The sequence below is a fragment of the Phyllostomus hastatus genome, unplaced genomic scaffold (assembly GCF_019186645.2).
Source record: "Phyllostomus hastatus isolate PE091 unplaced genomic scaffold, TTU_PhHast_1.1 phas_scaffold_216, whole genome shotgun sequence".
Classification (NCBI taxonomy): domain Eukaryota; kingdom Metazoa; phylum Chordata; class Mammalia; order Chiroptera; family Phyllostomidae; genus Phyllostomus; species Phyllostomus hastatus.
This window is the reverse complement of record NW_025334018.1, coordinates 10,255,969-10,283,015: the sequence shown is the minus strand read 5'-3', so window position 1 is coordinate 10,283,015 and position 27,047 is coordinate 10,255,969. Positions and strand designations below refer to the sequence as shown.

The 27,047-nt window shown below is 43.5% G+C and overlaps 1 protein-coding gene across 7 annotated transcripts in view; it reads right to left on the bottom strand.

The window, feature by feature from the left end:
* GDAP2 (ganglioside induced differentiation associated protein 2) overlaps positions 1-27,047 on the bottom strand; it is a 57,695-nt gene that overhangs the window by 24,079 nt on the left and 6,569 nt on the right. For all 7 annotated transcript variants that reach the window (XM_045816656.1, XM_045816660.1, XM_045816659.1 and 4 more), the window contains 7 exons: positions 26,121-26,348; positions 24,624-24,763; positions 21,532-21,685; positions 21,033-21,121; positions 14,932-15,008; positions 10,839-10,998; positions 8,869-9,025 (listed from right to left, as the gene is read on the bottom strand). In XM_045816656.1, the coding sequence (XP_045672612.1) occupies positions 8,869-9,025; positions 10,839-10,998; positions 14,932-15,008; positions 21,033-21,121; positions 21,532-21,685; positions 24,624-24,763; positions 26,121-26,287 (944 nt within the window). In that variant the 5' untranslated portion in view covers positions 26,288-26,348. The remainder of the gene's footprint in view (positions 1-8,868; positions 9,026-10,838; positions 10,999-14,931; positions 15,009-21,032; positions 21,122-21,531; positions 21,686-24,623; positions 24,764-26,120; positions 26,349-27,047) is intronic.

Genomic DNA, 27,047 nt, shown 5'->3' with positions numbered 1-27,047 from the left:
TTGTACATTAAATTTAACAGCTGGTTTTCTCTTTTCCTGTTCCTAAAGAATGATGCTTTATTACAATGAGCAAGGAGTTAAAGAGGCCTTGATACCACACAGAGTCTCTACCGTGCATTATTGATAAAATAAACACAAATGAATTACTGAGAGAAGATATTCACATGTAGTTAAGAAATCCTTTATGATCAAATAAAGACATACAAATGCCTCAGATACCAAGTTCTCAATCTAACACTGTTTTAAAATACTGTTACTTTCTTTTGCTAGAAATATGCAAAGAGAAAGCCTAAAGCAATAGCAGTTCTACACAACAGATGTTTGCTTGTTCCACAAGGATTTATTTATTGCATGCTAGGTATCAGAGGTATTATAGTGAAAAGACAAGGCCGGTGGCCTCCAGTTTACTTTCAGAAGATCATGTACAGGTCACACGGGAACACAAAGGGACTGGGTGACTCTGTGAATTCCAGGCTGCTTTGATGATGGGCTAATCCAACCAGTAGTGCTTATGTACCCCCAACACCAGATCGCGTAGGGACGCAGTTTGTCTTTGGCTGAGAGGATGTTAACGCTGAAAGAGATGCAAAAGATCTCAGACGGGGGAATGGCCTGGAAAAGGTCCAGTTAACCTTCGAGTTACCTGCCAATCAACGGTAGAGCTGAATTCCAAGTAGCACTACTCAGGCCTCCGAAGTTCTGGGAAGTTCAGTACTGTTTCTATTTCACACTGCTTTCTTAAAATCCAAAGTGCCTCTTATCTGACTGGAAAAAAGCTTTCAAGGCACCTAATGTATGAAAAGCAACCTTGAAGCATCGAGGGCACATACGGCAACATCTCCTAACGCAAAAAAATGAAACTAGCAGAGGGGTGACCTGGGTTCTAATCCTACCACTTTCTGTGTATGTAGGACACCTTTTGGCTATACAGCACAATCACACAACTAAGGATATTTAATAGGAAATCTATTACATATGGATTGTGATCAACAAGTGATATGCCCCTCAGTTTCACAGAAACTGTTATTGCTTGTGAAAAATACACCTGGTGTGAGCGGCATAGTTCTAGTTTGCCTCTTTACATGTGGAAGCTTACCCAGTCATGCCAACTGAAAAGCCACAGATAATAGCTTTTAATTTTGGTTTTGGATACAACTTGTAAGTCAAGAAAAGACCCATGGGCAATGTAGTTCTTCCTATGCATAAGCACTATTCGATATTTCCACTTCCACAGAGTCACTCCATTTTCACAGAGTCACATCCTAGGTTACTTACCCTAAATCCTCAGCTACACTGTTTTCTAGCTGTTTTACGATTAGGTCATCCCACCACAAGACTAAACAGAATAATCCATCTTAAATGTCTTATGAGCACCACTAGTCCCAGCACAAAATATGGAACAGGAGTTTGGTAAATATCTATTAATTTCTACACTCTATGTATTCATTAGCTCATTTTTCAGAGATTTACAGCATAAGTGTGATGCCTGAATCATAGCAGGGACTCAATTCTGTGTGGAATAAAACAGACATGAGTATTACTCAAGGTATTTTGGAGGCCTGGGAATAATAAAAGGCCCTTGGCTTCAAAGAGTTTTAAAGTTGAATCTACTGGATACACATATTAGAAAGACAATTTAAAGCTTTAATAAGAATGAGACAAGCAACCCAACAGACATCGAAATACTCTCTCCATCAAGGGTGTGTGCTGAGAGGGACACTGGCAGGGGTGGGGGTGGGACAGGCAGAGGAGTGGCAAGGTCCAGGCCCGCGGTGGAACTGACTACTGACCACTCCCCTTTGTAACAAACGCTGGCCCAAGGCCCTGCCTATTTGTTGCAATGTCTGCTTCTACTGGGGAACGTGTCTTATCTCTTTATTTCCAGCAAATCTCTAGGGTAGTTCCTGACACTTGGTAGCTAGCTATATATGCGTTCAATGAACTCTGAAAAAAATTTTAAACTGGAATTCAGGTGCACAAAATAGAGCTAATCACCTCTGGTGGAAAACACCCTCAGTCATCACTAGTACGTGCATGGTTCTCTCTACAGAAACTAATTAATTTTAATGAATAGCACTCCGAACCCCACCACCCAGAGCAGAAGTTAACACCCTCACAATAATCTCACCTTTCTCTTGCTTTCTTTTTTATGTCATTTTAGGTTGTCTATATGTACGCCCCAATAGTCTTCTGGTTATTAACTATTCATAAAAGAAAAAGCTGGTCATGTTTATGTAACCTTTGGACCTCACACTTTGACTTATTACTAAGATTTGTGTATATTGTTACTATCTGAAAACTATAGCTGTTTGAAAGTCACTCTCCTGCTGACGGGCACTTGGGCTGTTCCCAGGTTTATGCCACTGTGAACAGTGCTGAAATCAGCTCATCTCACGCCTCCTGGCACACGTGTGCGTGGTTTCTCTCGGGTGGATACGCAGGGGTGGAGACATTTGGTTACATGGTGTGTTCGGTTTGAAGAGATAAGGCCAAATCTCCTTCCCAAAGTATTGCACCAATTTGTACTTCCACAAGCAAAGAGCAGGAGACCCTGTGAACCCACGCCCTCCTCAACACTCAGTGTTGGCAGATGGCAGCCGATCAGGTAAGTCTGAAACAGCACAGCAGTTCCTCGGTCACTCACGATGTGGACATCCCGTTCACGTTCACTGACCATGTCTTCCTCTGCTGTGAGATCTGTTCATAACATTTGTCCATTTCTCTCTTGGGCTGTTTCTTCTTTTCTCACTTATTCATAAGCGTTCTTTATGTATTCTTGATACTAATCACTTTCCAGTTGTGTATATTGTGAATTACTCCCATTCTGCAACTTGTTTTTCATGTTCTTTAACCTTCATTGCTCCACTTTCTAACATTCTTACTTTTAAAATAGCCAAACTAGTTTTTTCTTTTTTAGTCAATGCTTTTGAGAGATTAAGAAACCTGTCCTTTCTCCAAGATATGAAAGATACAACCTATAATTTCTTCCATGAGTTTTAATTTTTTAAATTTAAGTCCTTGCCCTGGCTAGTGTGGCTCAGTGGACTGAGTGCTGCCCTGTGTACCAAGGGGTGCTGGTTCGATTCCCAGTCAAGGCATATGTCTGGGTTGTGAGCTAGGTCAACCCCCAGTAGGGGGCGTGCGAGAGGCAACCACACATAGATGTTTCTCTCCCTCTCTCTCCCCCTTACCCTCTAAAAATAAATAAATAAACTCTTTAAAAAAATACTGAGTAGATAGTTTCTTAATAGGTGAGGAAATAGTTTCTTAATAGATTGCAATCAATTAAGGTTGGATGCTATCCTCACAAAGCTAACATAAGGCAATTTCTTCCAGTTAATCAGCTACCACCTAACTGTACAATCAACAGTTGAATGATGAAGAAAATTTAAGCTAAATTACTCCTAGAAGAGCAACAACTAACCCATTTGTGTATAACCAATACCCCAGGGAAAATCTTGGCTTTGGAATTAATTAGCTTTTTCTGACCTCATGCAACTAACCTTCCCACACTGGACTTGGTTAAAACTCTTGTCAAATATTCCTAATCGCATCCTATAACTTAAATACATTATTAATCAGTGGTTAGTTTAACATTTCTCCCTCTGCAACACCTTCAGCTCCATGAGGGCTGGGGCTGTGCCTGTCTCACATGTTACTTTACTACACTTCTAGCCCAGCACTTAGCACATTAGTAAGAGCTCAATAAATACTTAAAAACGAGTGAGATAAAGTTTTTACTGTGAGAAATGACAGAAGAGTTGTAGGTAACTGGATCTTATGCCAACCAAATAATACTTGAAAAAAAGTTACTGTAAAATAATTTAAGAGTTTTAAAAAACTCTTGAGTTTGAAAAAAATAGACTGCTTCCTAATTTTTGTAAGTAAGCTAACTTCTTTCTACCTTGTGATACACCCAAATTAGTGTCACAACTGAACAGAAGGCCTGGAAATATTAATAAGTAATTAAACAATATGTCTAATTTTTTCAGATGTTAAAGATAATTATTTCACAGATACTGATGTTGCAAGGCAATGCTATGAAAGGAATGATCTAATGTAGCCAATGCATGTGAACTTGTTTTGTTCTGATGAAGAACTGAAGGCCTTCAGAAAGATATCCCTAAACGAAGACTACTTACTTCCTCAGAAACAAATGCACTGCTGGCTCAAGCTGATCAACTAACATAGTCAACAGATACCAAACTGTTTTATGTAAATAAAAGCCTGATTGAAAAAGACTAAGAAATAAATTTTAAAAACTACAACCTGCCACTTTAAACATTTACCATGTGGCAGAGTGAAGCACAGACATAGCTCACAGCTCAGTCATACCACAAACCACTAAAGAATTAGTCTTTAGTTCTCAACCTTTTCGGTCTCCGGACCCTTTTACATTTATGTCAGTTATATCCACCAATATTTACCGTGTTAGAAATAAAGACAGAAATTTTAAAAATAACTCCTATTAATTTTAAAACAGTAAAAACCTACTAAGCAAACGTAAGTTTATGCAGAACTTGGGGGGAAGAGGTGCCCTTTTACACTCCTGCACGTAACTGGTGCTGGAGTCCCACACGTGCTTCCGCGTTCAAGCTCCTGCAACATCACACGTGAAGCGGCCCCTGGAAAGCTGCACTGGACACTGTGAGAATGACAACTAAAAGGGCAAATAACTCCCAGGAACATTAGAAAAACAGCCGTGGTCTCACGGCCTCCCCGGCTCACACTTCCGAGCTGCTGTTACTACGGTGAAGTATGCTGCGACACCGAGACCTCGGATCATCACAGATGCTGGGCACCTGACTGGGAAATCTGAACGTCGTTTCGCTCGGAAGTTGCTTATCATGCAAGGGACCTGCGTGGCGGGGGCACCCAGTCCGTTTCTCGGCTCAGGCTTTGGGGGACAGGCCGGCTCGTCCCCAGGCCTGCGAACGCATGCTCACCGGATGCCCACACCAGCCTGACCACTGCTCAGAGTATACGCCTGACATCTGTCTGTGGTGTGGTCACTCATGCATTTCCAGAAGAGAGGGACTACCTTACTCATCTCTGTGTATTTCAGGATTAGAATATTACCCTTGTACAGAGTAAATAAATACCCAGTGCTTCCTGGGACGAATGGAAACTGTCAACTGTGTAACACACTTCAATCCCAACATCAAGGCCCTTGACCCGGAAGGACAATGCTTAGATGCTGTCTTCCTGTTCCTTCCCAGAACCTACCCCTTTGCTGGGGACTCCTTTCCGGCAAGCATGAACTCAATGAATACAGATTCCTTTTAACACTTGCTTGAACTTGTAATTATTAAGTGAAACAAGCCTCTTCATTAAAAAGAGAGATGCAGACAGGCAGACAAGTACCCAGTTCAAACACAAAGTTAAAAAATTCCTGTACCACTCGTGGGAAAATGAAAAAGTTATGTGGGGCATGTGTGTGTCTTTGTGGGAGAAGAAGAGTGGAAGGGGAGACTGATTTCAGAAAGGTGGTAACAACTCAGCTCTTGTTGGTTTATGGAAACAAGTCCTTCCAGTCCTTTCCCGACGTGTCCACAGCCAGTGCGGGGCAGCGGGCTGAAGACGGCGGCAGGCAAGGGAGCCCTGCTGCGGGCGCTCTGTGGATGGCTCTCCCTCGGTGAGCTCCAACCCTGGGCAGCAACCGATCCTCCGCTCTCGGCCATCGATTGGCTCTTGAGGGAAAAATCTCAAACTAGACCAGTGATTCAGGACACGAAAGGACTCCCTAAGAAACTTTAGAAGAAAGGTTTAGAACCCACAGAGGTTCTAGCTCAGGAAGCTTGGTGCCCGGCCTAAGCATCTTCAGCAAGCACCCAGAGACTCTCATGCTCAGAGACCGTGCTCCCAGTGGGGGACCTGCCTCAGAGGATTCCCAGAATGCCTTTCAGCTCTGAAGTCCTGGGGGGAGACCACACCCCAGTGTTTCTCAGAGTGGGGCTCGTGGCCCTGAGCCTTTTTCCAGGGGGTTGCGAGGTGGAGACTGTTCCCAGGATGATGCTGAAACACCCTGCCTTCCGCGCTGTGGGGACGCCTGCCCTGCCAGTGCGGCAGCAGCCGCTGAGGGTGCCTCACAGGAGTCGGGGCGGAGTCCCCGACGGGCGGGCAGTCACGGGGCCCTTCGCTGCCAAAAGAGGCGCAGAACAAAAAAGCCAGTTTCTTTTAAGAATGTCTTTGATGAGGGGGTAAGAATTATTAATTTTATTAAGTCAACCCTTGGGAACACATCTGTTTAATATCAGTGTGTCACAAAATGGGAAAACACATGAAGGACTTCTGCTCGCTGAAGTGTGAGGTCGTCTGGGAGGAAGGCTCTGTGGGGCGGACTTGCAAGCTGAACCAGTTGCTTTTTTTCATGAATCATCGATTTTCTTGAAATAATGACTGGCAGACAAAGTGTGGCGCTTCTACATGAGTAGGTGGCAGATGATTTGTCAAAAATTAATAAAATGACCCTGACACCTCAAGAAAACCTAACAGCATTTATTGACAATGGTAAAACCTGAGCTTTAAAAAAACATATAATTTTGGAAAATTTGTCTCTATTCCCAGAAGCTTACAGTGCCTAATACTTCAAGACTGTTCTGATGATAGCAGTGGTGATATTAAATATAATCTTTGCTATTGTGTAGTAAAAGGTATTAGTATTTGGAAGATATGATTAATTCAGTGAGCCACTATTTTTCAAAAGACCAATGCATCATGATATAAATTCATGCTCTAAATTCCTATTATAAAATCCATTCAAAGTGCAGGATTGAACAACACATTTTTATATAACAAAATACAAAATTTCATGGATATGATTTATGATTACACATTACAACTAAACTTTAAGAAACTATTTATCAAGCTATTGTGGAATATCAAAGAATAATATCCCCAATTATTTGAAAAGGCTATTGAAATACTCTTCTCTTCGCCAATTATATATCTGAGGTCGATTTTCTTCATGTACTTCACCCAAAAGAGCTTATTGCCACTGTTTAAATGCTGATATGAGAATCCAGCTGTCTTCTACTAAGCCAAATATTGCAAAATTTGCAAAAAAATGTACAACAGTGCCAGTCTCCTCCCTAGTGTAAAAAAAGTTACATTTCATATAAACATGATGGGCTATCTTTCAGTGAATTGATAAAGAATCTCTAATATGATCAATACTGGTAGGTATAGATAATCCAGGTGAACAAAAGCTCTCTGGGGCCCTGAGACCACACAGTCTGAGATCCACTGCCCTAGGCGGAAGGGGGCGCCCACATCCAGCAGAGCACGCATCACGACGTGAAAAAGCTTTAATATACATGTGGATGTCATAGTTCCAGTCGTGTGAGGGACGGCCCCATTCCTGTATTTAATTTTTTTTCCTCTCTGAAGGACATTTTTTTCACTGCTTTTAGAGAGGAAGGGAGAAACATCAATGAGAAAGAGAAGCATCGACTGGTTGCCTCCCAGGGGTGTCCAGACCAGTGATCAAGAGCCCAACTGGAGATCAAACCTACAACCTAGCTATGAGCCCTGACTGGGCATCGAACCCGCAAACTTTCGGTTATGGGATGATGCCCCAACCAACTGAAACACACCAGCCAGGGCCCCAGTCACTGTGTTTAAAGAACAATGTTTGTCAGATGCTTGTTACACATGACCAAGTTTAGGAATCACTGAAACTGCATTTGAGAGTGCGATTGCCTTTGGAAAAGCTGTTTATTGATGCCCCCTAGTGGTTACTTTGCTTTTGTTTATAAAAATTAAATCATCATAAAGTGAAGACCATGAAATCAGGAGACACGAAATTCTAACTCTAGGGGATTCCAGAGATCACCTAGTCCAACTCCCACTGTGTAGACGCAGACTGACAACCACCACACACCCTTAAATACAGTGGGTGCGTGCTAGGCTTGGGCTAAGTGTAGTCTGAAACAGCACAGAGGAGGGGGCACCTGTTCCCGACTTCTAGTCCATCTATTCCAACTTGTCTCTAGCACGACAAGTTTCTAGAAGCTGTTCCTTCTGAGCTGAAACTGGACAATGCACAGGAACTGAAGGATGGGAGTATTCCGGTCCAAAGATGCCAAGGAGCAACACCCAAAGGTAAAAGTGACTGCGACTTGCTCCGTATTGAAGAGAACGGCAGTGGCCAGTCTGAAGAGCCCGCTGAGCACCAGGTGCGATGCCAGTGAGCTCGTGACATTATCTCATCTAAGGTTCACAGCCGTGTGAGACGCGGTCCCTCAACCAACCCAATGAGGTGCCGGATGATACCGGCCATGTAGAGTTCATGATTTTTTCTTTCCTTTAAAGTTTTTTTGTAAAGCAGCTAGCTTTCCAAGAACCCTGGATCCTTGGGAAAAAAGCTTAGTCATAAGTACAAAAGCTGCTTTTGTTTATGTTTCAAAAAGCATTCACTCAGACTTGCTTTAGAAAACACCTGAAAGAAACGGAATGGCTTTGTAAGGTCCTTAGGGTAAACTGAGAGGAAATAAAGCTCTTTTAAATTTAAGTAAACTGGAGGTTATGTTTTAATTATGAACATCATAAAGTTAGGTAAATACTTGGTAAGTCTGCCTTTCCCAGTGTCTAGTTTTGCAACAGAGCCTCACCCAGAAAGGCCACATTTGCAGCAGAAAGAGCAGGAGCTCTGGAATCAGAAAACATCAGACAGAACACTGGCTTCAGCACAAATTAACTGTGACCACTGATGAGTTAACCTCGAATTTCTGCATCTGCAAAGCAGGGGCAGCATCGTCCTCGCGGGACAGGCATGAGGAGTGAATGGGAGCACGCTACACACAGACCATTCGCACATGGGAGGCACTTCCTCTGCTGTGCCTTTCGGGCCAGCGGGGTTTGCCTTACTTTCTCTGATGCTGTTTCTGCAGGGCTGCCTCCGATAGCTGTCCCTGGAGGATCAGTCGTCTTTGCTTATCGATATCTCCTTCCATTCTCGCGAAAGCGTGAGAGCCAATGAAAGAGAGATCCACTCCCAAGCCTTCATCCTCCTCCTCTTGGTCGTCTGCAACAGAAACACCATCAGTCGAGCGAGAGCTCAGGACAACACTTGGCGGTGAACGGCACAAACAGCATGTGAATGCGCAGCAGGGATGACTGACTGGGAGCCAACCCAGAAAACGGGACTAAGGCTGTATTTGGAGAACCGAAGTGAGATCAGGCTTAGGCACTGGAAAAACGGAAATGATGAAGCAAAGCAACAAATGTCTGGGGTCACTTATCCAGAACTACGGAGGGAGCACCTGATGGGTCGGTACATAAACTTCAGCCCTGGGTCAGGTACCCGACGAGGAAAGCAGGATGGACGAGGACTGCAGGGTGTAACCCCAACCACTAAGGAATGTGCGAATTCCCATTCCGCATCTTGGTTTTCTGCAGGGGTCCTGCCTCCATTCTGGTCCGTAACAATGACGGCTCTCACTGCGAGTGAGTTCACTTTCTGATTTATCCCTGTGATCGCTCACGGATCACGCCTTACTCAGTGTGTTCCCCACTGCCTTACCAGATCTGTTAAAACAATTTATTAAAAGAAAAACAAACAAAACTCCCCGGGACCACCGGGAGCCAGCACCTGAAAGCTCGGCCTGGCGGCCACCCAGCCAGCACTGCCTCACACCTGCTTTGCTGCTCCAGGCTGCGACAGGCCCACAGCGTAGAAGAGTCTGCTTTTATTAAAAAATACACAGGAATCTTCTTTCAGTCCCTCAAGTAAAGCTGATTTTACATCTATTTCTAACAGAGTTAACCTTCCATCGGAAAGTATTTATGAACACTAGGGCTTATATCTATGAAGTGACACTATTTCCTGAGATTCAGATGCAAATAAATCACCGTTTGAGAACGGTGGACAGACCAGAACCTTTGGCTAATGAGTCAGTCTCATCTACTGCCCAGCAATACCATCTCAAGTCAGTTTTGCTATTCATTACCCCTTGCTATACAAAATACATTGTATGCACTTAGGAAAAGTTTTGTCCTATAGTGGCAATCACAATGATGGGGATTTGCAAATGACTCTGGGCATAACCCAAGGGTGTGCTCCACTGGGGGCTGCCTAGAGAACACGGGTGCCCTCCAGCAAAGCCTGGTTCCGGGATATCACCTGATGCCCCGCCATTTAGAATTCCCTCTGTCTGACCAAAGTCCGTGTGCTGGTCATTAAAAGGAGATGAGCAGCCTTCTAGAGATTTGAACTTGATGCTGCTCATCACGATGTGATTCCTAAGCTGATGAATTTTGAGACTGACTTCCAGCACTGAAGCCTGTGAGGCTGTCTCTGCAGAAGTGATTTATAACCTCAGACATATACACCCTGGAGGATCAGCGCACGCTGTCACACAGGACAGGTCCAGAAGGCCTTCCATCCTTCCGAGCTCTGCCCATGTTTCAATCTATGTGAGTAGATTGAACCTAGAGAAACAAAATGAATAGTTCCAGTATTCTCGTCTTAGAATTCAATGTTAGGTATGGCTTTAGAGGATGCTGTTGAAAATTTTAGATGTTAATGTATGTGACCAGTGTCTCCACAGTGTCCTGAATGAAACCACGAACTTCATGAGGGTAACAATGTTGCTTGTCAGCCACCTCTGAATTTCTGTCGCCTAACACAGACTTGACATTACACGTGTGGGTGCATTTTTTCACTTTTTAATTTAAAGCGTAAATCTCAACGTAAGACTCTGAAAACACTGAGGCTGGCCTTCATCTTAGTGTCCCACTAGCAGGCAGCTTCCCCAGGGTCTGGCTGCACCCCCCACGTCCGAGGTGCTCGGTCCCTTCGGTGTCCTCAGAGGGCGACTGAGGCGGGCAGAACTCACCCTCCGGGGCCCCGGGCTTCTCGCTGATCCGGATCTGCCGCTCAGGCACCACGGGCTCCCCTTCCGCGTTCCCGATGTCTGCAGGTAGGTACAGCAGTGATCGCCTCTCCTCCTTCAACGACCTTGGGAAGTACAGAGGTAGCAGCTTTTGGTAAGTGGCCTGCGTCAGAAAAGCAAGACGAACTGTGACAAACCACAAAGTGGCAACGCAGGCGCCCGCGGTGCTCGGTGCTGTTCCCACGCTGTGAAGACGGCCTCCAGCGAGGAGGAAGACCGTCCCTCCTCCAGGCTCGGACTGGAGGTTGTCGGGGACCCTCCATCTGCTCTGGGTTACAGACCAGGACATCCATAGCTCGTGAACTCCCGTTCTGGCAATCCAGGGGACTGGGCCTGGAACGGGGAGCTCTGCCACCCTGTGGCCTTCCCCACCCTTCACCTGACTAACGACAGTTGTCTTCCAGGATTCGACTCAGACGCTACCTCCTCCATCCTCACCGTGCCATCAGGGTATGCTGACCCAGTTTAGTTTTTTAGGATTTTTTTTTTACCAATTCACATATATTCATAGGAGTTTTATTTGTAATAGTCTCAACCTGGAAACAACCCAAATAACTTTGAAAGGGTGACTGGAAAGAAGGGGAAGGGGCAAGTGAAGGAACATGAACACAGGACTCACGGGCACAGACCATGGGGTGGGGACTGACTGCGGGAGCGGGCTGGGAGGCAGGGCAGGCGAGAGCAACATGGAAACAGGTGGGGCAACTGCAACTGAACAACAATAATAAAAAAGGAAGGGCGAATGAATAAACTGTGATGCATCTATACAATGAAATACTATCCAACGGTAATATTAACAGATTATCAGTACACTCGATACTTGGGTTCATCTCAAAGGCATTATGCTAAGTGAAAGAAACCAGTATCAAAGGTCACATAACATGTTATTTCATTTATATAACATTTTTACATGACAAAATTAGTGACTGAAAAGATATTGGTAGTTTCTGAAGCTTCAGGATTTTTTTTAATGCTTCTCTTTGTGAATTGTTATTCCAAAACTTTTATTCTTCGAGGTTTCCCAAAGAACAAAGGTAAATTTTTCTTTTTCAAAAACAAATTAGAGTGAAACTCATTCTATCTTACAACCTCCCTGTGAGTGGGCTCACTGGACTCATTTACGAGCCCATGATACATTACAGGTATTTAGTGCTCATATTTTTCCTATTCCCTTTTCATCATCCTAAAATTTTTTTTAAGTTTATTGTTTTTAAAGATTTATTTATTTTTAGAGGGGAAGGGAGGGAGAGAGGGAGAGAAACATGAATGTCTGCTTGCCTCTTGCACAGCCCCTACAGGGGGCCTGACGTGGCCCACAACCCAGGCATGTGCCCTGGCTGGGAATCGAACTGGTGACCCTTTGCTTCGTAGTCTGGAGCTCAATTCACTGAGCCATGCGAGTCAGGGCTAATTATTGTATTGTTTTCCATACGAACAACTGTAAACCTACTTTTGCCCACTCTTGTATTTCAAGTACGAGTGTTTGTGTGCACATGCCTGAGAGTGGAAACTCGGCTCAACTTTCTGAGAAACCGCCTGTTTTTCCAAAGCAGCTGCGTGATTTCACATTACCACCAGGTGTGCATGAAGGTTCTCATTTCTCCATGTCCTCTCCAGCACTTGTTACTAAGTATAGCCACACTAATGGATGCGAAGTTATTTTGATTTGCATTTTCCTAATTGTTAATGTTGTGGAGCGTCGTTTCATGTACTTATTGGTCATCTGTGTATTTTTTCTGAAGTAATGTCTACTTAAAACTTCTGGCCTTTTTTATAGCAGTTTAAGGTTCAAAACAGAATGGAGAGGGTAGGCAGATTTCCTACATCCCCGTCTGAACACATCCACAGCCACCCGGGGGCACATCTGTTGTAAGTGACGGACCTGCCATGCCACGTCCGATCCCCCGTGGTGCAGGTGACATCCAGTCTTGGTGGTGTGTGTTCCACAGGTCTGCACTAATGTGCAGTGACCTGCCTCCATCGCGACGGCACCATGCGGAGCGTTCTCACTGCCCTGAAAAGCTCCGTGCTCTGCCCGTTCCCCTCGTCTGAAGCCCCGACCCCTGGTCCTTTCAGCGTCTTCACAGTCTTGCCTTTTCCAGGAACGTCATATGGTTGGAATCCTGGTATGCGGCCTTTTCGGACGGGCTTCTCTCACTCAGTAATACGCATCTGAGTTTCCGCCTTATCTTTTCACGGCTCAGCACCACAGCTGCTTCTGGCACTGAACTACACGCCCCTGTGTGGACGTGCGCATCTTACCCCCTACTCACTCACTGCGGGACGTGCTGCCTCCTTCCCGCTCTGGCAACACGAGCAAAGCTCTTGTAAATGCGCTCTGTGAGTTTCTGCGAGGACATAAACTTTCAACTCCTCTGCGTAAATAGCAACTTTTGCCCATTTTAAAATTGGGTTACCTTCTTATGGTGAATTATGAGTGACTGATTGATTTATGTTTATTTTGGCTGCTTGTGCTTTTGATGTCATATGTAAGAAACCATCACTTAACCCAAGGTCACGAAGATTGATGCGTATGTTTACACCTGTGTTTTTCCTGCTACCAGTTGTATTGTTTCAGCCTTTGTGCGTAAGTCCTGTACGCAGCAGCTCACGTGTGTGTCTGCTGTGCGGCAGTGGCCCACCTTCTCTGCTTGGCACACAGAGATCCAGCTGCTCTGAGGCCGTCGTTGTCGGTAAGGCTGCTGCTTCCGCACTGGCCTGTCCCGCCATCCTGTCCAACATCCCCTCCCGCAGCTCCACATTCACGCTCATGCCAGTGCCACGCAGTCTTGATCACAGGACTCGGAGTCAGTTTCCCAACGGGCTAAGCATGAATTCTCCCACTTCTCCCCTCTCCAAGGTTTTTTTTGTTTTTGCTTTGTTTTGACTATTCTGGGTCTCTTGCACGCCCATGTGAAACTTAGGATCAATCTGTTAATTTCTACAAAAAGTCAGTTGGGATTTTGAGAGAGATTTTGTTGACTCTGTAGAACTGTTAGTGTAGACAGTTAGCTAATTATCAGCAAGTAAGGAAGCAAAGGGAATTGGACACTGTTGAAGCTACTGTGCTGGGGAGCGTAAGCTGGTGTGCTTCCCCAGGAAGGCAGAGGCGGGGGATCACAGCACTGGCCTGGCAAGGACCAACACCCCTCTCGTCCCTGCTGAAGCATCTACTGAACCGCTGGGAGGTCGCCAGGAAGCACGGGCGCAATAGAAGTCAAAATGGCCCGAGGGGAGGTGCTGAGGAGCTTGCCCTGAGAGGTCTGTCGGCCTAACCTGGGAAAGGGATCAACTGGCCGGGGGTGGACCCAGCAGGAGTCCACAAAAGCTTGGGAAGTTGATCAGTATAGAAAACACCATTTACTTTTATGTTGATTTTGTGTCCTGTAACGTTTCTGAAAGCTATTCTCATAGTATTTTTGCAGACTTAATTAATATTTTTATATACAAGATCATGTCATCTCAAATAGAAGTAGTTTTTTTTCTTTCTTTCCAGTCTGGGTGCTTTTTATTTCTTCCTGTTGCCCACACGCCCTGGGGAGAAGCAGCACAGTGCTGGAGAGGATGGGTGACTTGGACACTCTTGTCTTTTCCTGACGTTCGGCAGAGAGCTTCCGGGATCTCGCCGCTGGGTGGTGAAATGCTGTGGGTCAGCTGTGGGTCTTCCATCGGCGCCCTCTGTCAGGTTAAGGAACTTCCCGTCTATTCCTAGTTTGTTGAGCACTTTTTCCAGGAAAGGGTGTTAGAGTTTGTCCAATGTTTTTTCTGCATCTACTGAGATGATCATGTGGTTTTTATCCTTTTTTAAAATTATTAATCTATTATTCTATTACTATGGTGCATTACACTGATTGATCTTTTTACATTGAACCAACCTTACATTCCTGAACTAAATCCCACTTGGTGACAGTACAGAACCCTTTTATTTGTTGTTGGATTCGGTTTGCTAATATCGTGTTACAGATTTTTGCATCTCTAATTCATAACGAATATTGTTCTGTAAGATTTAAACAATGAAACATAACTAGCAAAATACCTCTTCCAGTTCAGAGACAGCAAATACTACTTTTTCAATAGTCTCCCCATGAATCTCTAGGAATCTCCTCACAGTGCCTAAGGGGGGGAAAAAAAGAAAGATTACTCAGTAAGAAAAGGTACTTATGCATGAAGAAAAATCAAGCCCTTCCAAGTTTTATTTTTGCAGTGGACACTCCTCATCTCACTCAGGTCTCTGCCCAGTGGCACCTTATCGGCCAAGTCCGCCCGGACTTCCCGAGTCAAAAAGCCTTTCCGGACTTGCTCTCCTCCAGAGCGACCAGAGCAGCTGTTCCGTGGAGATTCCTGTTGAGGATACGTGCTCCCCCCTTAACCCCCCACTCCCCGAATCCACTGGGAAGGAAGCTCCACAGCGGCAAGAGCTTTGTTGGATTTACTGCCTCACTGCCAGAGTCCAGAGCAGCACCTGGCTGTAGCAGGCACTGACTCCAGTCTTCCCTTGTCTGGTAGTTTCCTCTTATCCCCCGTGGCCGCCCTCTGACCAGAATGATCCAGCACAGGCGTCTCTCCACTCATTCAGTTCCATCATTAGCCGTCCCAGTCAGCCTTTCATTCCTGCCAAAACCCCACCAAACCAAAGCTGAATTACACTTTTCTTAATTTCTATGGTATCCAGATTCTTCGCGGCCAACTCCCTAATAATGAGACCCGACAGTCTTTCCTCGGCCCTTCACTGACTGGAGCTCAGCTCTCCGGCTTCACTGCCAGAAATGCCCACGACTGACTCGCCTTTTCAAGATGCTGTCCATCAGGGTTCTGGCCTCCACATTTTTTATTTTCTTGACATATACATTCTCTTTAGCTCGCTGATTTGCTGGTTAGGTACTGCCCCAAATGCTGATGGCTGTCAAATCTGTATATTGTTTTCTGAACAAAAAACCTGAATTCCCTACCACCTACTGGGCATAATGCCCACGTAATCCAGAAACCTCGAACTCAGCATGTCCAAACCCGACTGCAACATCTTCCCCCGCAAACCTGCTCCCTTACCTGTACTACTTATTCCAGGTACATAGAAATACCCATCTGCTTGCCCAAGCTAGAATTCTGACTTTTCTGACACTTTCTTCACCTCTTCCTTCAGTTGCATTTTCAGTGGATTTCATGTCCTTTAAAGTCTGTTGCTGGCACTTCTAACATCTATGCTTTCTCTCTTCCAGCTGCTCTCGAGGCTTCCCGAGACTTTGGCAATAAGCTCTTAACCATTTGCTTGCTTCTCCACATGTTCACTGCTGCTGAGTTCTCTTCTGTTGTCCTCCTTACTAAACACTCTGATGGCTCTTCACTGCTTCTAGGTTAAAGTTTAGGAAACTTTCCCCTAGGAAAACTTTATTTAAATAAACTTTCAAAAGGGGATTTCCTTCTATTTACTTTGACACCAAGTTTTATTGTTCACACAATAAAAGTCCCTAGCACAGCTCTTCACACAGTGACCTCAACTAACCACCTCTCCCTTCCTGCCCTAGTCCCACTCCCCACCTCCCCCATACCACACACTTTAGCCAAATCAGCTTTGCTGCACTCACTCCCAGCACGCCACTTACTTTTATGCTACCCTACCTCTGTGTGCACGGTCACCTGCCACTAGAGTACCACTCGCCCGCCATGATGCTCTCACAGTGAACACCTCCTCATTTCTCAAGGCCCAGTCAAAGCCCTCTCCTTGGTGTAGAGCTCCACCCCTCTTCTGCTCGTCCTGCAGTGCTTTGAGCAGCCCTCCTTTTGTGAACTTCTCACAGCACTTCTTAGCTAGACTGTGAGTTTGTTCAAGGCCATTTTACATTATACACAGCATACAAGAATGTATGTTACACTAACATTACCAGAGCCTAGCACACTGTGGGGCCAGTAAGCAATCATTCACAGGTAACTGGTAACTGCACTAACACGGTAGGACTCCGGCTACCCACACAGTGTCTGCCTTGCTCACCACTGTGTCTTGAGAACCTCATGGCACAGACCCATTTGCTGAAGGACTGAACAAATACTCATACTTCTCTCTGTTGGGTGACAAATCCTTGTTTCATTTTTCCCTGTATTCCTCTGTTTAAAAATGTATTTAAATAAACTTTCAAAAGGGGATTTCCTTCTATTTACTCTGACACCAAGTTTTACTGTTCACACATAACAACTTCCTAGCATACAACTGTGGGATATCCTTTGGAAGACATAATACAATGCCAAATAGTAATTACACTGAATTCCCTCAGCAGAGTTCATTCAGGAAGTAATTCTGCATGAAGAAGTAAAAAAAGTGATGCCATGGTTATAAGGCTGTAGTACCGCCTGCCACACCAGGTTTTCCCTTCCAAAGTTTTATCTGTGTACTACCCTCTGCAACCAACCAGGATGTCAAGTACCTAACTTTTACAGAGAACCCTTAACTGGAGAGAATGACATCTGGGCCATTAAAGTTCCCGACCTGGAAACACAACAAGAGCAAACGCCAGCATCTTTTTTTTTCCTCACCACTGTGCCCTCTTCTGTCTAGTACTGGGCCTAGCACATAGTAGGCATTCCAAGTTTTGTTGAGTGAACAAATAACCTGACAAGTTCATTTCAATGCAGATGTTTCTTTAGGCTTCTTCTGGAGAAGAACTGAACTGTACATGCACTAAGAATAAAAAGATACATAGTCTCCCTTCATCTATCAGGAAAATGCTATTGTACTTAGGTTTCAAATGAAAGGAATTTTCATAGGAGCTTAATAAGAAATAAGAAGCAAAGGTTGTGGTACTAAGGATTCGGAGTTACATCATTAGGTTTGTTCTTGGCCCATATCTACTACAAAGATTACAAGCTATTTATTTCCCAAATGCTCAGAAAGTATGTGAGCAAAGGGCACACTTATCTGTGTGTGTGTGTGTGTTTTAATGAGCTTAATTATATTTTTGATACTATATTTAAGGTGTGATAAGTTGCATAGGCTGTATAAAATATACGTTAACTTGCCCATCTTAAAGCTTTACATTTCTTGCACGAAATTCCTAGAAATTGCTTCATGAAAGTCCCTTATTGCTACTGCTGATTTTTATCTGCTGTTGCTACAATTACTGCTCCAGGCAGACACTTCAGCAAGTCGTTTATCTGGGGCCACAGACCTAGAGTCATACTGGCAGAGCTGGGACCAAAACCCCAACTTCTTGATTCCCCTTTTCAGGGTCTTTTTATTTATTATTATTATCATTATCATTTATTATTTTTAATAAATCAGTGAATTTTATTACAAATGTATTTGATCACTGGGCTTCGAAAAATTTAAAATCAATACACTATTTTTTGTATGCCAGTACAAAGCAAACTGTTTTACAAATTACCTAAAAATTGGACAGGAACATTAAAATTTGATGAAAACCAGTTATAAAAATCCTTAATCTCTCTTTTCAAAAAAGGAGTCAGTCTTTCTGGTCCTGTTATACAATATTAATGCTATTCACCATTTTTAGAATAGGCAGCTAAATTATATTTTTCTGTTAGCATACAGTACTCTTAGACTAACAGATTTATATTTGTACAGATTCTAGTTAAGCTCGTGAATGTAAAAGCCACGGACAGCAGAAGACAAAACCAAAAGGGACAATAAAAACCTCAGCAGTCTCACTTTCCAGTCGTCCCATGCCAACTGGACAGATTTGGGTTGAAAATTTGACTCAAAGTGGAAAATACATCAATGTGTTTTTTAGGTCTTCATATCTAGAGACAGATAAATATTCCAATTTAATTTTTCAGGTAATGGAGAAAATGGCTAGTGATTTTAACCCCTGCCTAAAGAACACAGATAATTTTAGCTGGGAGCAAATACTTACTGCCTTGAAAAATAGCACCATAATGGCCTATGAAAATCAGTTGTAGAATAACCTTTAACCTTTTAAACTTTGCAAATTACTATTTTTTAAAAGATTTTATTTTTATTTTTAGAAAGTGGGGAAAGGAGGGAGAAAGGGAGAGAGAAGCATTGGTCTGCGAGAGAAATGCCCCTTAGTTGCCTCTCGCATATCCCAGCTGCGGACCTGGCCTGCATCCCAGGCATGTGCCCTGACTGGAAGTGAACTGGCGACCTTTAAGTTTGCAGGCTGGGCTCAGTCCACCGAACCACACCAGCCAGGGCTAAACTTTACAAATTATTAAACAAGTATAAAGTAGGACTCAATTACAGATAGTCGATTATACTGCAGAGCTTTTTTTTTTTTTTAAATAAAATGATGCTGCCTTTTTACCTAACCACATGACTACTTTACAAGAAGTGGAAACATAAAGGAAGGCTTAGCTCCAGCTCTGAGATTTCAGGGCAAGGGATAAGTGAGGTCAGAGGATGCTGAGACCTGCCGAAAGAGGAAGCTTCATGTTCTGTCAAGTCAGGAATTCTGCCTCAGTAAGGCACCATTCGGAACCCCTCGGGCTAGCCACAACACAGCAGCTTCCCACTGAGGCGGCTGCAACTCAGGCACAGTGGACAGGTGACTCAGCCTGAGAGCCAGAAAGCCTGGATGATGTTTCAGGTCTGAATAAGCCTGAGAACACAATAAAGTTCTGAGTCTCTTTTATTTGTAAACTGGACACCATACTACCTAAAACACAGGGTTGTTGAGGCAACGGAAGTAATTCCTTCATCCCTTTTTAAAAACGCCTATTTTTTGAGCAAGTGCCATACGTAAAGCATTCTTGACATTTTGAAGCATTGTAAACATGAAATGAAACGATAAAATCTCCGCTTGGTCTAATAGAATGCATATAAATACACTCTACTTACAAAATATATACATTTACTATAAAATCCTTGAGCAAGAAGGATCTTAGTTTTAAAAAGTTAATTATTAAACAAGACTATTTAAAACTGAACATGCCCTCAGCCTAAATTCCAGGCTTTATAATAATAATTTTATATACGTAAACATCTGCAATTTTTTGGTGGATAGTAAGACTTTTAGCTCTTTGTCTCTGAATCCTAGAGATAGAAAGGGGCCTTGAAGATCGTCCAGTACAGTTTCCCTCCCAAACGAGGAACATCTGCAACAGAAGGTCATTCGGCCTCTGCACAAACATTCCAGCGACAGGAAGTTCACTTAAAATACCTTCATATCACAGAGCGTCTTATCTCAAACAGAACTGAATCTCCCTCCTTATCAGGTGGTCTAGCACCTGCCTTCTACTGTTGGGGTTGTTATCTACCATCCTTACCAGGATCTGAGAACCTCCCGAAACAGCGTGTAAGTTCCATATGCACGCACGCACGCACGCACACATGCACGCACGCACACTCCTCTGGGGAAAGGGGCCCCAGCTTTCCTTCATCAGATCCCAGTGGGGTTTACGATGCCCACAGGGAGGTTAAGGACTGCTGCTCTAACAACGTGGCGCAGACCAAGTCCACAACGAGACCCCTGCAGACCCCTGAAGACGGGCTGCACAGGTGCCCAAAGCACGCTCTTCTCTAGAAGCGATGCCACTAGTGTTTCCAACCGTCACTTCCAGGCTGCCAGTGTCTCATGGGGTGTGAAGTGCAGAGCTACATACAAAACTCCAGATGAGATATGGACCTGCACATGATACAGCGAGATCACGGACGCCCTCAAGGTGAACATGACATTGTTGTATTACATACTGACATTCCCACTCATGATGATTGAGCGCAGCCTTTTTTAAAACCTACCGGCAGGGTTTCACATATTCAAATAGCACATGTGAACGCGGCAGTGGTTTCAACTGCAAAGAGCTACAGGAATCTGATACTGTTTTGATTTCACTGTTGCAGCCTGGTAAGATTCTTATGAACTATGACTCAAATGCCCAATGCATTAACCATACTTCTTAGCTTGGTATCACTTCCAGATTTAATAGGCAAATCTCCCAAGCCTCTACTCATATGGATAAAAACGCCAGCACAAGAAAGCACGCTGAGGGCTCTGTGCTTGGTCTGTGCGAGCTTCCCTCCAGGGGGCCACGATCGGCTACAAATCTTCTTTGGCTATAACTATCTCACTAGCGATAAAATAGACGTAAGACTCAGTTTAGGTACAGCACCCCAACCCCACATGCGAGATGCTACACCAATTTTCATGCAGTGCCACCGATGTCACTTACGAAGTGCTATGTGTGTCGCGTCCTCTAAAGGATAACCTCGTTTGGCGGAGTTGACGACACAGAACCCAACAGAAGACATCGACTGCTCTCTGCAACCAACCAGAAAACAGAAATTACCAACACTCGTAACACACAGCTCATTTGAAAATGCAGCTTAACTTCTCCTTTCCTGTCCCTTCAACAAGTCTACTGTAATAGTTAACTGCAGTATTTAATAATCATATTAATATATAATTTAATTTCACCGTTTAGGGGAAATACATTCCAAACAAAGACTAGTAAAATGGGAATAAATTAAATTCTGAAGTCACACATTCCTCTCCACACAAAGCCATTCCTTTTATTCTGCTGAGTTTCAGAAGAGAATTCACTCCATCTTTAGGGTCCTCCATAATTGCCCAAATCCCTCAGAACTGGACTTGTACAGCTAGGTTCCACTTTAAAGCCGGGCCCTAAACGGTGCAGGGCATGCTACATCCGGGAGGCAAGCAGGCCGTACTTCGCCAGCTGCAGGACGTTCCTGTAGCAGCTGTACAGGGAACTCTCCGCTGCGGTGCGGTAGCGGCTCTTGTACTTGGGCCCCACTGTGTGAATGATGAACCGGGCAGCCAAATGAAAGCCTTTCGTCAACTTGGCTTCACCCGTCCGGCAACCTGGGAACAAGGGAGCATATTTGAGTCGTGGTGGTGTTAGACAAACATCAATAGAACAATGCATTTAACAGACAGTATTAAGAATGTTGAGAAATTTCTATCAAAAATATGGGTTGAACACTAACACTTACCTGTTCCCAAAATGACAGTCAAGCAACAGAATAGGTATGAGAACAGGGACAAAAAGAATGGGCGAGACCATGAAGCAGACAAGCGCCATCAAAATTCTGGAAGGCAGAGCCAATGAGCCGGAAGTAACTGACTCAGCAATGCAGAGAATCCTAAGTGCTTGCAGGAAAGGAGTAACCGACGTGAAGAAAGGTGGTCTGCACCTTTCTGAAGGTGTCTTTTTGAAAGACAGACAGACTGCTTTAATTCCAGTCCTGCGTTGAATGCGTTCCTACTGTGACACTTTGGGCAGGTGCTTGGCCTCCTCATGCCTTACTCTGCTATTTAATGGGGGTACCAGCAGCACTGACTCCGCAGGATTCGGTGAGTTGATATATGCAGAGTGTATACACAAGTTAGCTACTGCTGTTATTACTACTGAAAAGGCTCAGAAGTCAGAGGTCCTGAGTACTTCTAAAGCCAATGGTGCAAAGTGGTCTGAAGAGAAAAGGTCGAGTTAAACTACACATAAGAACACTCAAATCTGTAACAAGCTCTCCCTCAGCCAACACAGCAAGGCCACGGCGCTTGCCCACCAGAGCAGCAGGAAGGTTTACTCTCTGGAGACGCGACCTAGAGTCTCTGGATTCCAGCTGGAACCCCAGGCACAGGTGAAAAGAGGTGACTTAGTTAAAATGTAAATACTCCAGTGTGATGACTCTACATCTCCGCTCCAAGTTGGCTTCCAAATGCAGACACTCACACTTACACCCTTGGAAGAGTCCTTTCCAGAAACCAAACAGGCCCAAACCAAAGGATCGACAGATTCTGAGGTTTGAGGGAGCTTCCCCAGCAAAACAACAGGGCTCCAGCTCATCATCCACTTCAAGAGCCACCCAGCAAAAACCACGCCCGTGCACATGGGCTCCCATGAGTTTCTCAGTTCCTCCGTCTTAAATACAGCTGACACTCAGGGGTCACCAGGAAGCGGGGGAAACTTCTAACAAAATGGGGGTGGGGGAGAGGACTCAAATGCTCAAAAAACAGACAACGAAGAGAAGGAAACTTTAAAACAAACCAAAAAATTCCCAACACCATAATCACGACTGCTCTCAGAGACACAACACCAGAGTGTTATACAAAAAGGAACATTCAGAGAACAGGAAAAAGCACTCATATAATAACTGCTGTAGCCAAGTGAAAAAATATGATGGCAGAAACAGGAAGTTCATTAGACAAGTAAAAGCTAAAGGAAATCTTCCAAAAAATAAAAAGATGGAAAGTAAGACATAATAGATATGAGAAAGAATATACAAGGAAGTACAACATTCAAAAGGATTTCTTCAAAGAGGGAACAGAGAACACAGAGGGAAGGAAATTAGTGAAGAAATAAAACAAAAAAAATCTTCCAAAACTGAAAGATACGAGTTTCTAGACTCAAAGACTCCAAAGAATACCCAAACCATAGCAAACACCAAGGTAAACATCACTGTGAAATTAAGAGAACACCAGAAATAAAGATGAGATCATAAAGGTTGCAGGGGAGAAATCAGTAACGTACAAAGGGCCAACAATAAGCGTAACACATGATATTCCAAGAGCAAAAATGAAAATAGAATAGAATGGAGCAAATGCCTTCAAAAATCTAAAACGAATCTCGAACTTAGAATTCTATTTCCAATCAAACAGCCAATTAAGTATGAAGGTAGAAGTAAGAGCTCAGTGATTTTTCTCCCTTCTCAGAAATGTCTGGTAGGCTTATTCACAAAAAATAAAGGAGTACGTCAAAAAAGAGAAAGGCATAAAACCTAGAAAGTTCTGGTTTCTAATGTTTACATGTTCTTCACGGTGTCATGTTTTTTAGTTTGATTGAAGGCGTTCTCCCTCCATCTGCCCTCACAGCCAAAATTCCGTTTCTTGACCAGATAATGCAGTTTTCTCTCTATTCCCTCTTTCATGGAGCCAGCATTAGAAGTATTCCTATTCAAATTCTAGTATCTTTATGAAGTTAGAAAGCAGCTGTCAATGTTAAATAGTTAAGATCAAATAAATCAAGACTGCACACAGGAGGGATTTGCTGTTTACATTGTAAGAACCACTGCTGTATTTCACAGATACGTTTTATAAAATGGGATGATTGAATTTCACAGTATTCCATTTGGGCTCAAATAACAATAACAAAAGGTTGCTGGGTTGGTAATTTAAGAAAATAAATGCAAATAAAGGTAAACTTGATTCTGAACCAACAGGACTCTTCCTGTCCCCATTTCTAAAGAAACACTCTGAGAAGAATGCCATGGTTTAAAAAAAAACAAAAAACAGTAGCAAGTACAAAAATAATCGAGAATTGTTTGGCTCTTGAGGTATACTCTCGATTTATCAATAAGCCAATTTCATTTCACAAGAGCAATACCCTAGGCCCAGGAGGTATATAAAAAATTCTCTATCAGTATCAAGTCTCACACACACACACACACACACACACACACACACACACACAATTTTCTGTTTAGACAAAGGATAAGTTGTTATATATGGCCTATCAATGCAAGAAAATATGTAGACAGGAAAATGCTACCAAAGATCCAACTAGCTACAGAGATTGTCATTTCAAAACTCAAGAACACGACGGAGGAGTTTTCCTGAGAGTAAAGTCTCAGTGTTCAACTTCTAACACACTGCGGAATTTTCAAAAGCTGTAGTTTTAACAACAACAACAGCAAAAATAGCTTCATCTCCTTAATTTTCCCACATAAAATGCAAAATATGCTTGTTTTAATATCAAAACGAATGTTTCCTAAGCAATAAATACCTAAGAAATTTCACTTACCTTTAAGTTTCTGGAGTTCCTCCTTCAAATCAGGCCCTGCAAGCATGAAGATACTTTCTGACACAGGATTCTTATCTGTAAGGTTTTCATTGCTGGTATTCACAATGGCTGTGCAGTTCAGTAATGCCACGTCTCCTTTCCTGAGGAAACGACAAATACAGAGCATGTGTGGGCATAAGGAGGGAGACAGGAAAGCTAGTTTCTGGCCAGGTAGCTCAGTTGGCTGGAGCGTCATCCAGGCGAGCCAAGGTTGAGGGTTCGATCCCTGGTTAGGGCACACAGAGGGATCAACCAATGAACACATAGAGGAGTAAAACAATGAAGAGATGTTCCTCTATTCCTCTTTCTCTCTGAAATAAATTAAAGAAAAAAACAAAAATTCTACTCTCACTCCCTTCACAACACTGGTTTTGCTAGCTCACATGCTTAAGCAATGGCAGAAAAATAGTTGTTCCTGACTCAGAGAGAGATGGCATCCTAGGTAGATTTCAATGCAATTGTTACAACCCTAAAACAAAACCATGATGTTCCTTTGCTTACTTCATATGTTTCATTGTAACAGAATGCTTATAGTGCCAGAAGTGGTTGGTTTAAAGAGTTTAGACACAGCCATTCCTAATGGCCAAAGAGCAGAAATAACACAAATGTCCGTCAATTACTGAGCTGATAAACTAAATGTGGTATACCCATACAGTGGAATATTGTTGCAGTTGCCCATAAAACAAAATATCACACTGAGTCCCAATCTATTCAATTATACTAAATGTCCAGAATAGGAAAACCTACATAGAAGATTAGCTGTTGGCTAGAGCTGAGAGATTGTGTGTGTGTGGGTGGAGGGGGGCTGCAGGGGGAGGGAGGGACAGCTGATGATAACGGAACTTCTGGTTGACGAAAATGCTCTAAACTTGACCATGGTGATGGCTGCACAACTTTGTGATACACTTACCACTGACTCGTACAATTTAAATCAGTGAATTGTATTTTAATAAAGCTTTTGATAAAGATGAACGTATTATCACTAATATATTCAACAACACAGACGAACTTTCAAATATGCTGAATAAAAGAGGCCAGACTGAAAAAGGGTACACGATGCCCTTTACATAAAACCCTAGATAAAGTGCGAGCTAACCTATCGTGGCAGAGCGATGGCTGCTTGGGGAGGCAGATGCAGGGAAGGGCAGGGAGGGGGTCACAAAGGAACACACACAAAAACTGGGGGAGGGGGTAAATATTTTCGCTATCTCGACTGTGGTGATGGGTTCACGGGTGTATACCTATGTCAAAATCTATCCAATTGTGCACTTTAAACAGGTATAGTTTATTGTATGTCAATTACACCTCACTAGAGCCGCGTCTGTCCAGGCAAAGCAGTATTTCGAAAATGCTAGGGCTTACAAAAAAATCTTAGAAGAAACTCTGAGTAAAAAGAACTTGGGAAGAAGCTCTGAGAAAGTATTATCATATCGTGATGTGATTAAATGAAAGAATTACCAAAGGACCACTTTCCCGTTGATGTTCTTGTTATACAGAAAAGGCGATCGAATAGTGTCTGTGTCGGCTGCAGTGTCAGAAGCGTTTAATTCATCTTCACAGGAGTCTCCCCAGCTTGGCAGTGTATCCACATCCACAAACTGGGAAGGTGCCCCCAAGGGATCCATGGAATGGGGACTTCGGCTGGTCTTTTCCCAAATCCCTCGGCAGTTCAGTCTTCACTGGAGACTTGAGAGAGAAGAAATGACTGTTTTACAGAGGAACACAGACACCACTTTACTTCTATAAGAGCAAATAACAAAACTCCACTGTGAAGTGCTCTGATAGCACACTGTGCTGTTACAGCCACGTACACAGTCCATAAAAATCAATGTGCAACAAAGAATTTTTTCTTTTTCCAGCATTTTTAAAACAGGAAGAAAGAGGGATTATTCAAGCACAAATTATTTTCAGAGAGTTACAGCCATTACAATGATCACATGTGCACCAGTTCTCCTTTCCAGAAACACAGACTACTCCTTCAACGCTCACTGAGCGTCTGCTTTTGCGGGGGGGAAGTGCTAGGTGCTGCAGGCGAGACAAAGGCAAGTGATGCGTACAACTTAAGGAGCTCAGTCTGGTGATAATATGGAGGATACACTGAGAAAGACAAAATGAGAGGCGGGGAAGTTACTTCAAGGAAGAGATAATGAAGCTTTGAACTGAGTAGAGAAGGAGATGGAGAAAGGATGGATTTAAGAGACAATACATGAAGAAAGAATTAACGGGATTCAACAACTTGCAGGCTATGGTGCACGAGACACACATGTGGCCGAGGTTAGTTGTACAGAAATATAGAAAGTCAAAGAGGACAGTGATAGGAAGATACACGGCGTCAACTACTTCAGAGAAGTCATGAGAAATTTAACACGAGAAAAGGATACTTAA